We start from the raw sequence: 13546 nt of genomic DNA, 5'->3' as shown, positions 1-13546 counted from the left end.
CTTGCCTACATTCAGCACTGCACATATGACTCAGAGATGAGCTTTAAGGAGCTGAGAGAAGGATGGCTGCTGGGGTGGGAGTGTTCCCCCCGTATGAATGCACTGCTGTCAGGGGCTCTGTGTCTGCAGCTCTGTCTCCAGGACAGCTGCTGAAACAGGTCATTTCTGGAAGACTATGAGGGGGATTTTTTGCTATTTAATTTCTTTTCAAGAGGTGACTCTTGATTTTTTGAGGCCTGTCACTGGGTATTTCACAGAAATGAAGAGCTGCTGGGCAGTCAGAGCTCCCTTTTGGAGCACTGGTGGAGATGGGCAGACAGTGGTTCTCACTCTCCAGTTTTGAGCCAAAAGGTTTTATGAGTTATTTAACTTTTTTCCCTTGTAAAATAAATGTTATCACAACTCCAACTATATATACAGTACTGCTGGTGTAATAGCCTGCCTAATTCAGATTAATTGTAGGCTTGCAATGATAAAGGAGCTTCAGCACAGCCGTTATTCTGTTGCACAGATGCAATTAAAACCGTATCAATGCAGTATAAATAATGCTAAATTAAGTTGCTGTCCTTCCACATGGTGGCAATTTTGAGCTAGTGCACAATGAAAGCTAGCATCTTATTTTGTTCAGAAGGAGTAACTACACCAAGAAACAGTTTCTAATTTCCTTGAATGGCTTTGGAGCAGCGTTACCTCCTAACAATATGAAGTGTGTAAATTACTGTCACCAAAAAATCACTAATAATAATAATAATAATAATAATAATAATAATAGTAAGTATTTCCTGTTTTGCTATTCATCTTAAAGGCAAGAAAAGCTTGAGGTTTACATCTGAAAGTCATGGGATACCTGTGCTAGTCTGAGATGAAGCCAAAGAGACAGATGTGTTAGCATATAGAAATTTTGTAGTGGAAAAATCAATCATTTGCTTCAAATTATTTAATTTTAGCTGGTTTCAAAGCATTTTTAGAAAATGCTAAAAGAAATTATTTAGTGTCAGTTAGATTTTCCCCTGTTTTTTTGGGCCTGTCATTTTGGGAGCAGCGTGCTGTTCTCAAGAACCATCATTTTTTCTTACTGGTATGAAAAAGCTAGAAGATACCAGCCTAAAATTAGGATACTGCTTTTTATACTATTTATATCTTACTGTTGCAAAGCTTTAGCAGGAATAAGTTTAAGGAAAATGGTTACATCATAAAATAATTGGGGGAAAAAGTAGATGCTTAATATAAACCAAGGAAATTTCCTCCTTAGCCTCTGTAGTACAAGTCTGTCAGGTGAAAGGTGAAATGAAAAAATTTGTTTTGGTTGCAAAGCAGCCCCACAACCTCAGCGTTAACTTTTTTATTCTGAAGAGACGTGGAAATAAAGCTACCTCTCCCTCCATGAACCCTCTAAGTGTTTATGTTATTTCTGTTTTTATTTCAGTGCTTCACTGTGCTTTAAATACACCTGTAACTCCATCCCTGGGAAGGCTTTGGGTGTTTAAGGGTAGTTCTCAGTATTCCCAGTATAGCTGGAAAAGATAACGAGGGACAAAGGCACTGCCACTGGTGGAAAGCCCTGCTTTCAATAGCTGCTTAATTTAATAAGTCTTTCTTCAGTAAAATGATTCCACTGTAAGCAGCCTGTAAAAAATTGTAATAAGCACAGTAAGCAGTGCATTTCTTTTCTCCCCATTCTTTGGGGGAATGTTTTTTCATGCTGAGAAAGTCCACTACAAGGAATGCTGCAATGTTCTGCAAAGTTGTTTGTCAGGGCCTGGGTTTATTTTTGCAGAGAAGTATTGATTACAGAATGAGAAACATTTGGTTTAACAGGGATCGATGAGTAGCAAACAAAGGACACTGAAGTTTGACTCATTTTAATTTGAACGAAAATACAGTACCCAGTGCGATTCATGATGAAATAAAAAATGATATATGCACTCTGGTTTTTAATCACATTTCTTTCCTGTCATTTGTGAGTGAAATAGGTGCAGATAGAGGACTGTAATATCCTGTGTGCTGGATTTGGGAGCAGGTTGCACATGAGGAGTTTGGGAGGAGAGCACTGGGCTTTGCTGGAGGAGGACAAGCAGGTCCAGCTGCCTCTGGAGAGAGGTGAAAATCTCACCAAAGAGATTCCACCCACCTTCTGTGTTAGATGAGGGTGAACCTCCCTGGGCTCCTTGACCTGTTTGATTTGCAAGGCTCAAACACAAGTTCTCACAAAATACCTGTAAAAGAGAGGACATGTGTACTTTCCTTTCCCCAGCAGCTGGGGCTCAGGTGTATTTTGTGGCACTCGAACAAATACCATTTAATCACCAGGCATTTTGTTGGGAGAATTAAATATTCATTGCATCAGGAAGAATGACTTCCTTTGCTAAACCAACTGGGAGACCAAGTTGCAAATTCTGGTTTCTATTTCAATTAATATTTCATAATTAATTATTGAGAAATGGAACTGCTTCCCCATCCCTCTCTCATCTCTTGTCCCAGGCTGTTCTGGGGCTCCTGCCTGCAGCAGTCTTTCAAAAGGGCATACAAGGGTGATAAAATAGTGGGCTTGAATACTTTGAATGCATATTTATTCATAAGAGTATTGGGCATTGACTTGCTAGAAAAACTAATTTTAGTGTGCCTCTAGTAGCTGCTATTTGTTTGCTTCATTCAGTTTTCATTGTTGTCTACTCTGTGGCTACATTCTCTCTGGCTCGTGGGATGTTGTGCTGTAAACCAGACTATGAGTCTGTTAAATTATGACTTTTATGGCAAGGTGTCAGAGGAACAGCATCAGAAAATGCATTAAAAATAAATACATAAAAACTCAGATTGGGTTTGCAATGACTTAATGGTACTTCAAACTCTAAACCAAAAAATATTTTAATCTTTTCTTCCCATCATTTAAATTCATTGCAAAGTATCTGTTTGAAATCAATATTAATTACATAGAAATTGTGACCCTCTTTAGCAAATGCTTTAAAGTAGTTGTTAAAAATTTAATGTGAAGGTTATTAGCCTGATTTTGGGCAACATTAAGCCTGTGCTAAATATTCTCATGTAGACTTTTTTTGACAAAATATTGGTCCCATGTTTGCATAATTAGCAGCACCAGAGTAAACCCTTTCTTGGGATGCACAGGGGAAGCAAAGAACAAATTCAAGATTAGAGGATCCTTATTTCTACTTAATCTGTAGCTCTTTCTCCTGCTTATAGTATAACCTTAGTGATGAGAGATTGCATGTGCGCCCCTCTTCAGACATTTTTGATATTTGAACTGATCAGTCAGGTTATATCTCACTGTTCTGAAGAGTTGCTTTTTGTAAGGCCCAAGGATAAGCTAAACAGGAGGAGGGAGCAGTTCCTAATGGAAGTGTTGGGCTGTTCTTGATGGATGCCAATGCCCTGTGCAGCCTGCTTGGTGTGTGTGTACCCCACACCTCTAATTCTTCACTTGCAGTCATCTTTAGTTTTAAATCTTGACACACAGCCATGTTTTCCTTTAACATATAGATAAAATTATTGATTATCATGTTATGATTTTTTTATGCAAAAGATAAATTAACAAGTTAAAAAAGAAAATGCTCTGATGTGGTAGGCTGACCTCAGCCTTGGGTCAGCTTTGCTTCTGCTCCCCATCCTCAGCAGGACCTGAGGGACAAAAAATTACAAAGAAGTTTGTACACTAAGATAAAGACGGGGAGATGGAGAGTTTTGGAATTAGAAATCTGCTTGAGTTACTTGAAATGCTTGACCCTCATGAGGAGAAATCACCGGGTACTTCTCTGAGAAGTACTTTCATGAAGTTGGTCCTGCCGTTCTGATGAGACATTTGATGATTTTACCAGCAGTAACAGGTGAAGGAGGCAAAACTCCGAATCCCTGACTTTGAAGGCTTTAGTGTCATCCATGTCTAGATTTAAAGCTAACAATGGAATAGCCCTGAAATGAAGAAGAGGTGAGACATCAGCCTTTCCATGGCATGCCGCACATTCTCTCTGTGTGCTGGTGTCCGGCTGTTCAGGAGCAAAGGAGCTGCTGTGCATCCCTCTCCCCACAGCACCAAGTGCTGCTGTCTGCCTTGCCTGCACCTGCCCCATCCACACTCATCCTTCCTCAGCCAACAGACCAGACATTTCCACTTTGTGGAACGTGAAAGGGCCGGGTGCTGACATTTGTGACCATCCCGAGGTAATTGAGGGAGACACAAATGGTTGAGCTCCTCTCGGGAGACTCTTGTATGGCTGCACAGGGTTAGTCCTCAGACTGAGAGCACAGCTATTAAACACTAACTCTGAGAACAAATGGTGCCTCTTGGTCTCTTCATGGAGCGCTGAGGAACAAATCACATTTTTCTGTCAAACACATGCATTACTCCCAGTTTAGTTATAAATAGTTCTCACGCGTTTTGTTTTGATCGTGAGTAGCTCAGATTGGATTCCTTCCTTAACTTTTAGAAGATGACTTAACGTGTGGTACACGTCCCTGCCTGGATGAGGAATGAAACATTTTGACACGAACATTTCTACAGCTACACAAAAAAGAACCTTGCTGAAGTGCAGGCGCTGGCTCAGGAGCATAATGAGCAGCCCGTGAAACTTTGTTCCGTGTTAAAATATTCCAGTACTTGCACGAAAGTATCAGGAGAGTTTGCTAACACTGTCTTTCACTCTAGTTTGTTCACATGAAATTTTTTTTGCCTGTTTGGAAAGTCATCAGGAATTTGGCTGGGTGATGTGATGAAAGTCAGGCTCTCTGGGGAGGCTGAAAAGGGGAAGCAAGAATCAAGAAAAGGTTATGCTTCTAAGAAGGGAAGGGTACAGCTGTGCTGCAAGGAGAGGAAACAGGGAAAAGTAGTTTGAGCAGAGCTCGTGGAGAAAAGAATCTGTAATTAAAGAGGAATTGGCAAGTGGGAATACATAACTTCATTGGAAGATGGCAATGATTTTTCTAGTGTTGAAATGAACTGAAGCATTTCACATACTTTTTTTATTCAACCTTTTTTTCACATAGCATGCTAATTCTATTACTTTCTATTAAGCTTATATTCACTCTAAACCCTTTAACGAGTTCTGTTTATTTCTTCTCACACACCTTTGTTTTGCACAGAAATAAAGTGGGGTTAGTACAGAGGAGCTTCTAAAGTGCATTATGTCAGCACAAAATTCCTGCAAAGTTCAGGGATATGTTTTTTTCTTCCAGGAGACAAAAAAAAAAAAGTAAAAAATCTGTTTAATCCTGGCCTTTCTGTACGTTAGGCTCACTTCTCTCTTCTGACACTTCATTATGGATTTTCTGGGTCTGAATAAAAATCTAGTTCTTTTTTCTGGTGGATAAGGTCACTACTGCTGGGAGCTACTTTCTGTGCATAGTATAGCTGAGTGTTTTGTGTCCTGCAGACTGAAAACTTCCCAAGTGTGGGTAGTCTCCTACACCTTTTTCTCCCCACTTCACAGTATTTATTGTCTGTGATCTGGCTGAAAGCAGATGTGCTTTCTGCCTGCAAGAAATGGCAGGAGTGCTGCAGGGTTGCCAGTAAATTCTTGTGAAGAATCCCAGCAGTGGGGGCTGATGGTGGTGTTGTTGTGCAGCTTTCCTGTGGGCACATCTTGGCCCTCTTCATACAGGAGGGTTTTGGTGGCTGGGAACAGAACCCAGAATTTCAGGGCCATAGGTCAGTGCTGGTGTTTCTGGTCTTGTAGCCTGGTGACTGGTTTGTTGCTAAACCTGAAAGGAGCAGGAGTTTCGTACAGCAGCAGTATGTGCTCATGTAACAAATAATGTGTTGTAATTCTTGCCTGTGAGGTGGCTGAGTTGGAACTGGACATTTAGCTCATTCCAGAAGTTCCTAATGTTTAGGGATTTCAGTCCTGAAATGTTACTGTGCTCGTAATGCCCATTTGTTGCATGTTTAGGAGCACTTTTCTTAAGGTAATTCATACGTTCTTTCTTCTTAAGAAAAAAAATCCCCATGTGGATGTGCTGATCTTTGTGTCTAGGATGATAACACAGCCTTCCCCACATGAACAGGAGGAAATGGCAGCAACAGCATTCTCTGATCTATCAGCAAGAGGTGGATGAAACCTAGAAATAGCCTGCACAGCTCTTTGACCTGTAGGGAGAAGTTTGGGGTTGTGACTCCGTGCTGTCTGTGCAGTTCTCTACCAGAAGGTGTGGGTTTGTGATGAGCCTGTAGGTACAGCACAGTCCTTCTGCAGGACAGCAGTGGAGCTGCCAGCAGCCTGCAGAAACCTTGGCAGCGAGATGGACAACAGAAGACTCATCTGCTTCTTGGAGTGTCACTTTTTGTCTGTCCTACCCGTGGAGATCTGGCTTTGTACATAATGTAGGAAGATTTATTTGAGGACCAGAGCAGGGACAGCATAGGGGACATGCAGAGGTAGTTGCTGTATCGGAATAAGATCACTGTGACTCTTGTGATGCTGAATAAGCCATGAGGGCATGGCTGAATCTCTGTTTTCCAGTCCATTGCTGTAGTTAATCTTTACTGTGTCAGTGCAGTCTTGGGTCAGTTTGGCTGCTCAGGTGTTCATAGGAGCACCTGAGTTTCCTCCAAGAAGGATTCTCAGTTCCTTTAGAACCAGCTGCACATTTGGTTTTAAACCCAGTGTCTGTAGACACCAGTGTCATCTAAAAGCTTTTCTTAAGTCCCAGGTGGTAGTTACGTATTTCTTTTATGTCATTTTCCTTCTTGCCCACTGACTCGGGGGTCCTAGATGTCCCTTTATCAGAAGTGAAACTTCCCTACAGGAGAAGATGCTGACAGCAGTTCAGCAAGGAACTGAGCAGGATCATTTAAATGAAAGATCCTGAGCAGGATCATTTTGAAGTTGGCATTGATGGGATCTAAGCTGGAGCATTACTGACTGCTGTGAATATTCTTCCCATGTCATTAGCCTGAGTTCTCCTCTGTGAGCCAGTTGCTGTCTGTCTTCTGCCTGGTGCTGAACTCTGCTCTTCCTCCTGTGGCAGAAACCAGGAGGATTACTCAGCACCTGGTGGGACGTGGCTGTGCAACACTAAGGACAGTGATTAGATAATTTCGTTAGAACAATGTATTTATTTGCCAGGAATTTGTTTCTTGCTGTGCAGTTTCCCATTTTCCAGGTATTGCATATGGCCAACCAGAAAGAACCCCTCTATTCTCTGAGTAATTTCTCCTGTTTTTTCACAAGCATATAGATATTTCATTTAAACCTTTGCAGCCTCCCTTTGTGGCATCTGCTTATTTATCACTGTCTTTAAGATCCGTTTTCCACTTGGCAATGTTCGTATTTTTGGTCCCCTGGTTACTGCTATTGTAAATTATTATCCAGTAAGATTTATAGCTGTGAGATTTGTACAAATAGCCTGTCTCCCCCATTTAATGACTTATCTCAGAGATACCTTTGTTATTTAGTAATGAAACTGTAGGGATAATTTTTATATACATTTTTGCAGGTATGCCATGGAAATTTAGAGCAGACATGGAATTATGTCAGGCTGTCTGACAGGCTGCAAATCTCCCTGCGCCACAGGCACAAAGCAGATGGGTGGGGAACCCACTGCAGCTTTACAGTGACCTCACCTGTTCCTAGGCATGGGAACCCCATCACTGACAGAGAGTAATGAAGTGCCACATAAAATCCTTGGGGGGTTGATTGATTTGTTATCTCATTTAAATTCACTGAGGTGAAATTTCATTTCATTTCGTTTTCATTTAACGGGGTCACACGGAAAAGGCTATAAATACTTTTTTTAATTGCAATAACATTTTTAATAATTTTTAGGTTATTTTTTTTCTGCTCCTCTTTAATTGTATTTAGCCACTATTGAAATAGAATTTTAACATCTTTAGGTATCCTTTATATGATGCTCTTTCTTTTTATTTAAAAAACAATGTTAGGCCATGACATGTAGATTTATCCAGATAGTGCTGTATGTTGTGGGTTGGGTTTTTGGGTCCTGTGTTTTAAGAATTAGCAAAACCCATATCTTACCTGCCTTTGAGAGCTGTTAGTAATATTAATGACATTTTTATTGCTCTCATATTGGTTTGTTTTGTACTCAGTTTTTAAAATCCATTCATTATCCTAGTATTTGACTAAGTAAATTCAAATAAACTCTCTTCTACTGATAGGGATCGTCCTCTCAGCCAAAACAAGAAAACCAGTGGCTGCAGAATCAGGTTCTTTTCCTCCTTGTGAGGTTGAAACATTCAGGGATGGGTGACAAGTTGACCTCTTGATTTTTTTCATGCTCCCCATGTCTGCATTTAAACAAGATGGGTCACAGATCTCAAATACAATTTTTTATATTTATTTTGAATGGGGGCAAAGGAAAAGCACTTTGAAAGAGAGGGCGGGTGTTTGTTTTTCAGTATGCTGACCTCCATGAGTGAGCTGAGGAAGGGGTAGCTCAGTGTGATGGGACATTGTGAAAATATTCTTCCTTCTGTAACACTGCTGCACAAAAATGAATTAAAAATTATTCATTAGTAGGTTACTTATTATGAGTTTTTGATAATTTTTCTCAAATTAAATGTATATTTTTATCCTGAAAGTGCGGTTTATGGTTAAAATTAATGAACAAATCTTTATGGTATTTCAGCGTGAGAAGCTGATACATGAGTTGGAGGAAGAAAGGCATTTGAGACTTGAGAGTGAAAAAAGATTACGGGAGGTGACCCTGGAGTCGGAGAGGAGCAGAGCTCAGATGCGGGGGCTGCAGGAACAGTTTTCCAGGTATGTACCACGAGTAAACTGCAGTTAAAAAGGGAGAAACATATTTGGTGCAGAAACATTGTCCATGGATCTAATCTGAGGCAAAACCTGCTCTCCCTCTGAAATTCTGACGCAGGCTTTTGGCTTGTGAATGCTGGAATACTTAAAAGGTTTATGCCACTATTTTCTGGGATGGTGAAAATCTGCATTTCTAGGGATTTTGCATTTGCTAGAATTCCCCGTAATTTTCTAAGTGTAGGTCTTCACTTCTCAAGAAGTGCATGCCACTGACACATGGTTGTGTCTTGTAAACAAGAATGGGTTTGATCAATTTGAATAAAGAGAGGAAGAAAAAGTGAAGCCTTTTGGCAGCTTTGGGCAAGCTCATCCTGCTTGGACCTGCTTCAAATCTCTTCCTGCACTGCCTGGGCCAGAGCTTTGGGCTAGAACAGAACTCCATTTGCAAGAGAACCAGCTTAGAACAGGGATTAACACAAACCATTCATATGATAATAGTAAGGATTTGAGGTATTTATTGTTTTCATGATGCATGATGAGATCTTGTACATCAAACAGATTTCTTTTCATTGCTTTTGTCGTGAACAGAAACAAAACAATCCTAAAAATCAAAAGAGACAATGGAATTTCATGTGTATTTTCCATCAAGACTGAATAGTAACTCCTTCCCCTAGACCACAGAATTGTTAAGAAGCTCAAGTTCAGTTTAATAAGGTGAAAAGAACCTGGAAGGTTATTTTTCTCATTGGTTATGTTTCTTGGGGTTTTTAGGGTATCCTGCTTTGGGCATTTTTTGTGGGCTTTTTTCTTATTTCCTCAGTGTTTGCCTAATTTGAATCTGGTTTTCTAGGCAACACTGCAAAAACCATTGATAGCAATAATAAAATTTGTTCTCCTCTGTTATTTTGTGTTTGGAATAATTTGCATTAAATCTCTGCAGAATTCAAAAAAATCTATTTGAAAAACCACAAAGTGTTCAGTTAATTCTGAAATTCTCCATTAAAAATGCTAAGAATATTTCTTTTTTAGTTTTCTGTTGTTCCTCTTCGTTCACCCTTGGTTTCAATTTTACTTATTCTGATGAGACTCCTGGAGTAATATACACAAAATAAATCCACCCCATGAGTATTCCTGGTTAGAAGATTTTGCTCTATTTTATATTAATCTTTATTTAAGGAAGAATTTCCTGAGGTCCTAATTTTAACTTTGAAGGTGATGGAGCCATGGTTAAGAGAAGAAGGGGTGAGGGGGAGCCAGTCTCCAGAGTGATGCTCTCAGTACCTTCATCAAATTTTAACTGATGCATATTCAGATTTTTTCAGGAGAGCTCTTCATTAGTCCTGTGGAACTGCACTAGTCTGATTCATTTCTACCATGTTTCTGAAAAGAAAAACTATCTTATTAGTCAGGATCCCTGAAGTCCACTATCTTCAAATTAATCCATTCTTTTTCTTGCACTGCTGTTTGCAGTCGGGTGTGCTCGGCTCTGTCGAGAGGCAGAGGGACGCAAGTTCTTTGAATTAAAGTTGTTTGTCTCTTTATGTCTGTCCCTCTGATTTAGATAAAGGTGATGGCCCTCTAAATCAGCATTATGTTCTTTTTAAGGCTGTCTGCACATTGGCTAAACTGTTTGAAGGCAAACTTAAATATCATTTTTCATTAATGGCAGCATGGTTAGCCCTGTTATTCCAGTGAGGAAAACTCCTGCTGGCCTCGTCAGGTTTTATTTTAGTGTAGGCCAGATGCTAGGAAAGAGAATGTGTCACTTAAATGTTTTGTTTTATTTTAAAACAATATGTTTGTGATGATGAATAATAAAGGTTGTTTTTGCTGATTTTTAGTAGAATATGAAGGTATTTGCTTACACAAAGAGACTTTCTCCCTTAATGAGTGTACTTTTTCTTATCCTGCATGAACAAATAATGGGACTGGAAGCTGGATAATCTTGTGCTGCCTGGAGATTCTGTATTGTTTGAAGGATTTGCAACCTTTTTTTCTTAAATTGAACACAATTAAACAGGACAAGAAAAATGTTGATGGGATGAAATATTAAAACCAAGTGAAGAAGTTGACTAGAGAATAATATTTCGGGCTCAAACATTCTGTCTTTCAGATCTAGATAGATCAGTGTAAGAACATATACTGCTGCAAAAATCTTTTAAACACGTGTGATTCCTGAACTGAGAGGATTTACCTAGACATTTCTACATATATTTCTTCCTACATGTATATTCCAAATTATTTTCTTTGCATGATGGAAAGAACGAAATACAGTAGTTGGTGTTAATCTGTAAGTTGACCTTTGTAATCAGGAGAGCAATGCTCCCTATTCCTAAATGAAATTGTGTGAAAACTTGAATCTGTCATAAGCATATGGTTTGAGATGCAGAACTTCAGAAGGTGAGAGGTTTTCTTAGTGTATGACGATTCTGTTGTTATCAAGCAAGCAATATTTCAGCCCAGTAGTCTGAAATAAATCGAAGTCCTCTTTCTTAACACCTGCATAAATCTGCCAGAGCCTTAAATTGACAGAGTAGTTAGTTTGATAAATATGTGATAGCTGCTGAAAGAGCTTTTAAACTGAAGTTCCTTTTCCAGGATTGTAACATGTATTCATGTAGTTTTAAATTTGGGTTTTAATTTTATTGGAGATGAAATATGTTTGAGGTGTGGAGAAACCCCTGCAGGAAAAACATTTAATACCAAAGTTGGGTTTTTACACTGTTGTTGGATGCTGTTATATTTGCATTGCTGGAGTGTAATCTCACCTTGAGCTGAAATACTTGGTGTTTTATTTCTTAAAGCCACTGAGATCTGTTGGTTCTCTGCAGCTGTTAAATTCCATGAGGCTCTTTTTGGCATGACATTGTATAGCTGCACAGTTCTCAAATGCACACCCTATAAAAAAATCAGCCCAGTTTCTTCCAAGACAGTGGTGTGCAGTCTGACTTTCCCATTTTTGTTGTTGTACACTGTGCCTCATTTGCCTCCTTGTTGTTGCTTTCAGCTTTTCCTGCTTTCAGCATTTTCATTTGACAGTAGGAACAGAAATGCAGCAGCTCTGCCCACAGCAGTAGGTGTGATTTATAGTATAATTCTAAAAAGTACACTAATAGACACAATATAAATTGATTGCATTTTCCCTGCTGTACATCAGTAAGCAATAGAACTTGTTGTCTGTTGAATGCATACAGTTCAGGTGACCCTAAACTGTGATTAAATGTTAAAGCAGTAAAAGAAGTAGCTTTACTTAAGTTGCTTTGATCACTATTTTGGTCTGAATGAAACAAGTTCAATAAATGCTATTTTAAAGTGTATCTGGAAACTGTAATTGAAGAGCCCATTATGAAATCTTAAAATCACCTTTTGGGTAAATTTCAAGAACTATTTCAGTCAAAGTTGTGTTGTTTATTGGTACCAATGTCTGTGACTGGAAAATTGCCTCAGGCTTTTAAGAATATATGTTATTGGAAAAGTAGGAAATGGTCCTTGTTTGATCTGCCAGGGTGCTGTGAATAGGATGAGTGCAATTCTCATTAGACTGTATATTCCCCTCACATTAATATTGACTGTAGGGTTAAGCCTGTTGCTTCTGACAAGGGGAAAAATTGCTGGTACAACACTTGGCATAAAAGAACTGTGTGGTTGTAAGTTTAGGCCCATCCATTTCCAACTGTATTTTCCAATTCTTGCTAATTCCCCTAGCTCCACTCTGTCTTTTCCACAGGTGAGTGGGAAGGATGACTTTTTCCCTTGCAGCTGTGATAAGGAGATTTTTATGCATTGCATCAGGATGTTGATGTTGAGTCACCACATTGTAATTTTTTAGGTTTGCTCAGTCTAGGGGTCACACCTGCCTTCTCCTCTGTGGCCTTACTGCCATGGCTGGTAATCCACATCCTACTGAGGCCGTGTCTGGGAGCTACACACCAGCTCAGCTGAGTTTGGTCACTTTGCCTAAGGCCAGTAATATCATCTTAATCTAATTTCTGGGGAGATTGCAATGCGCTCCTGGCAGCTATTGATGGCATTCCTTTGATTCTGTCATAGCAGGGGTGAGTAAGATGCTATGTGGGAGTTCACTCCTTTTCCCAAGAGTGAGATTATGGAGGAAGTTGTCTGCAATTCTCCTTTGTGTAACTGCAGTAACTCCTGCAATTCTCCCTGCATGGCCTGTGTGTGTAGGGTTATTGTGGGAGACAGGCTGGTCCAGAGACTGAGCCTGTACCAAAGGCTGACCTTGTCATCCTGCCCCGTGGTTTTAGATACCGCTGGATTTTATAAGCTGATGCCGTGTGAAATGTCACAAGGAAAACTGGTGAATGAGTGTGACACACAAGTAAGTTCTCCATGTCTGGTGTCTCTCCTGTTCACCTGCTCCTGCCTTGGTGCTGGCTGCAAGATGAGCATTGTCAAACATTGCCAGGTGCCCACCCAGCCACTCTCAATTCACAGTCTACATGAGGGCTGGGGGTGAAAAGAATAGCAAAAAAGCCCTCATCGATTAAGGACAGGAGATCAATCACTAGTTACCATCAAGGGGAAAGATTTGACTTGGTAAAGATTAATTTAACTTATTGCTAAATAAATATAGTGTAGGGTAGTGAAAAACTGTGAAAAAACTAATAACACTTATTCCCACCCATCCCTTATTCCCAGGCTCACCTTCATTCCTCCATTCTTGACTCTTCCACCTCCTCCCCTGAGCAGCAGGGTGGGTGTCAGGGTTATGGGGGAAGCTGCTGGACTCTACAGGCCTCAGGACAGGGTGTGAATACTGCTTTTCTGGGGCTCTGACCTGCTGCTTAGGATATTGATCCTAC

General features: G+C 40.0%; 1 protein-coding gene across 4 annotated transcripts in view; it reads left to right on the top strand.

Moving 5' to 3' along the window:
• NCKAP5 (NCK associated protein 5) overlaps positions 1-13546 on the top strand; it is a 377012-nt gene that overhangs the window by 195149 nt on the left and 168317 nt on the right. For all 4 annotated transcript variants that reach the window (XM_066323141.1, XM_066323142.1, XM_066323143.1 and 1 more), the window contains exon 5: positions 8593-8726. In XM_066323141.1, the coding sequence (XP_066179238.1) occupies positions 8593-8726 (134 nt within the window). The remainder of the gene's footprint in view (positions 1-8592; positions 8727-13546) is intronic.

This window comes from Sylvia atricapilla, chromosome 7 (assembly GCF_009819655.1).
Source record: "Sylvia atricapilla isolate bSylAtr1 chromosome 7, bSylAtr1.pri, whole genome shotgun sequence".
NCBI classification, from domain to species: domain Eukaryota; kingdom Metazoa; phylum Chordata; class Aves; order Passeriformes; family Sylviidae; genus Sylvia; species Sylvia atricapilla.
This window is presented reverse-complemented; position numbering and strand designations above follow the sequence as displayed.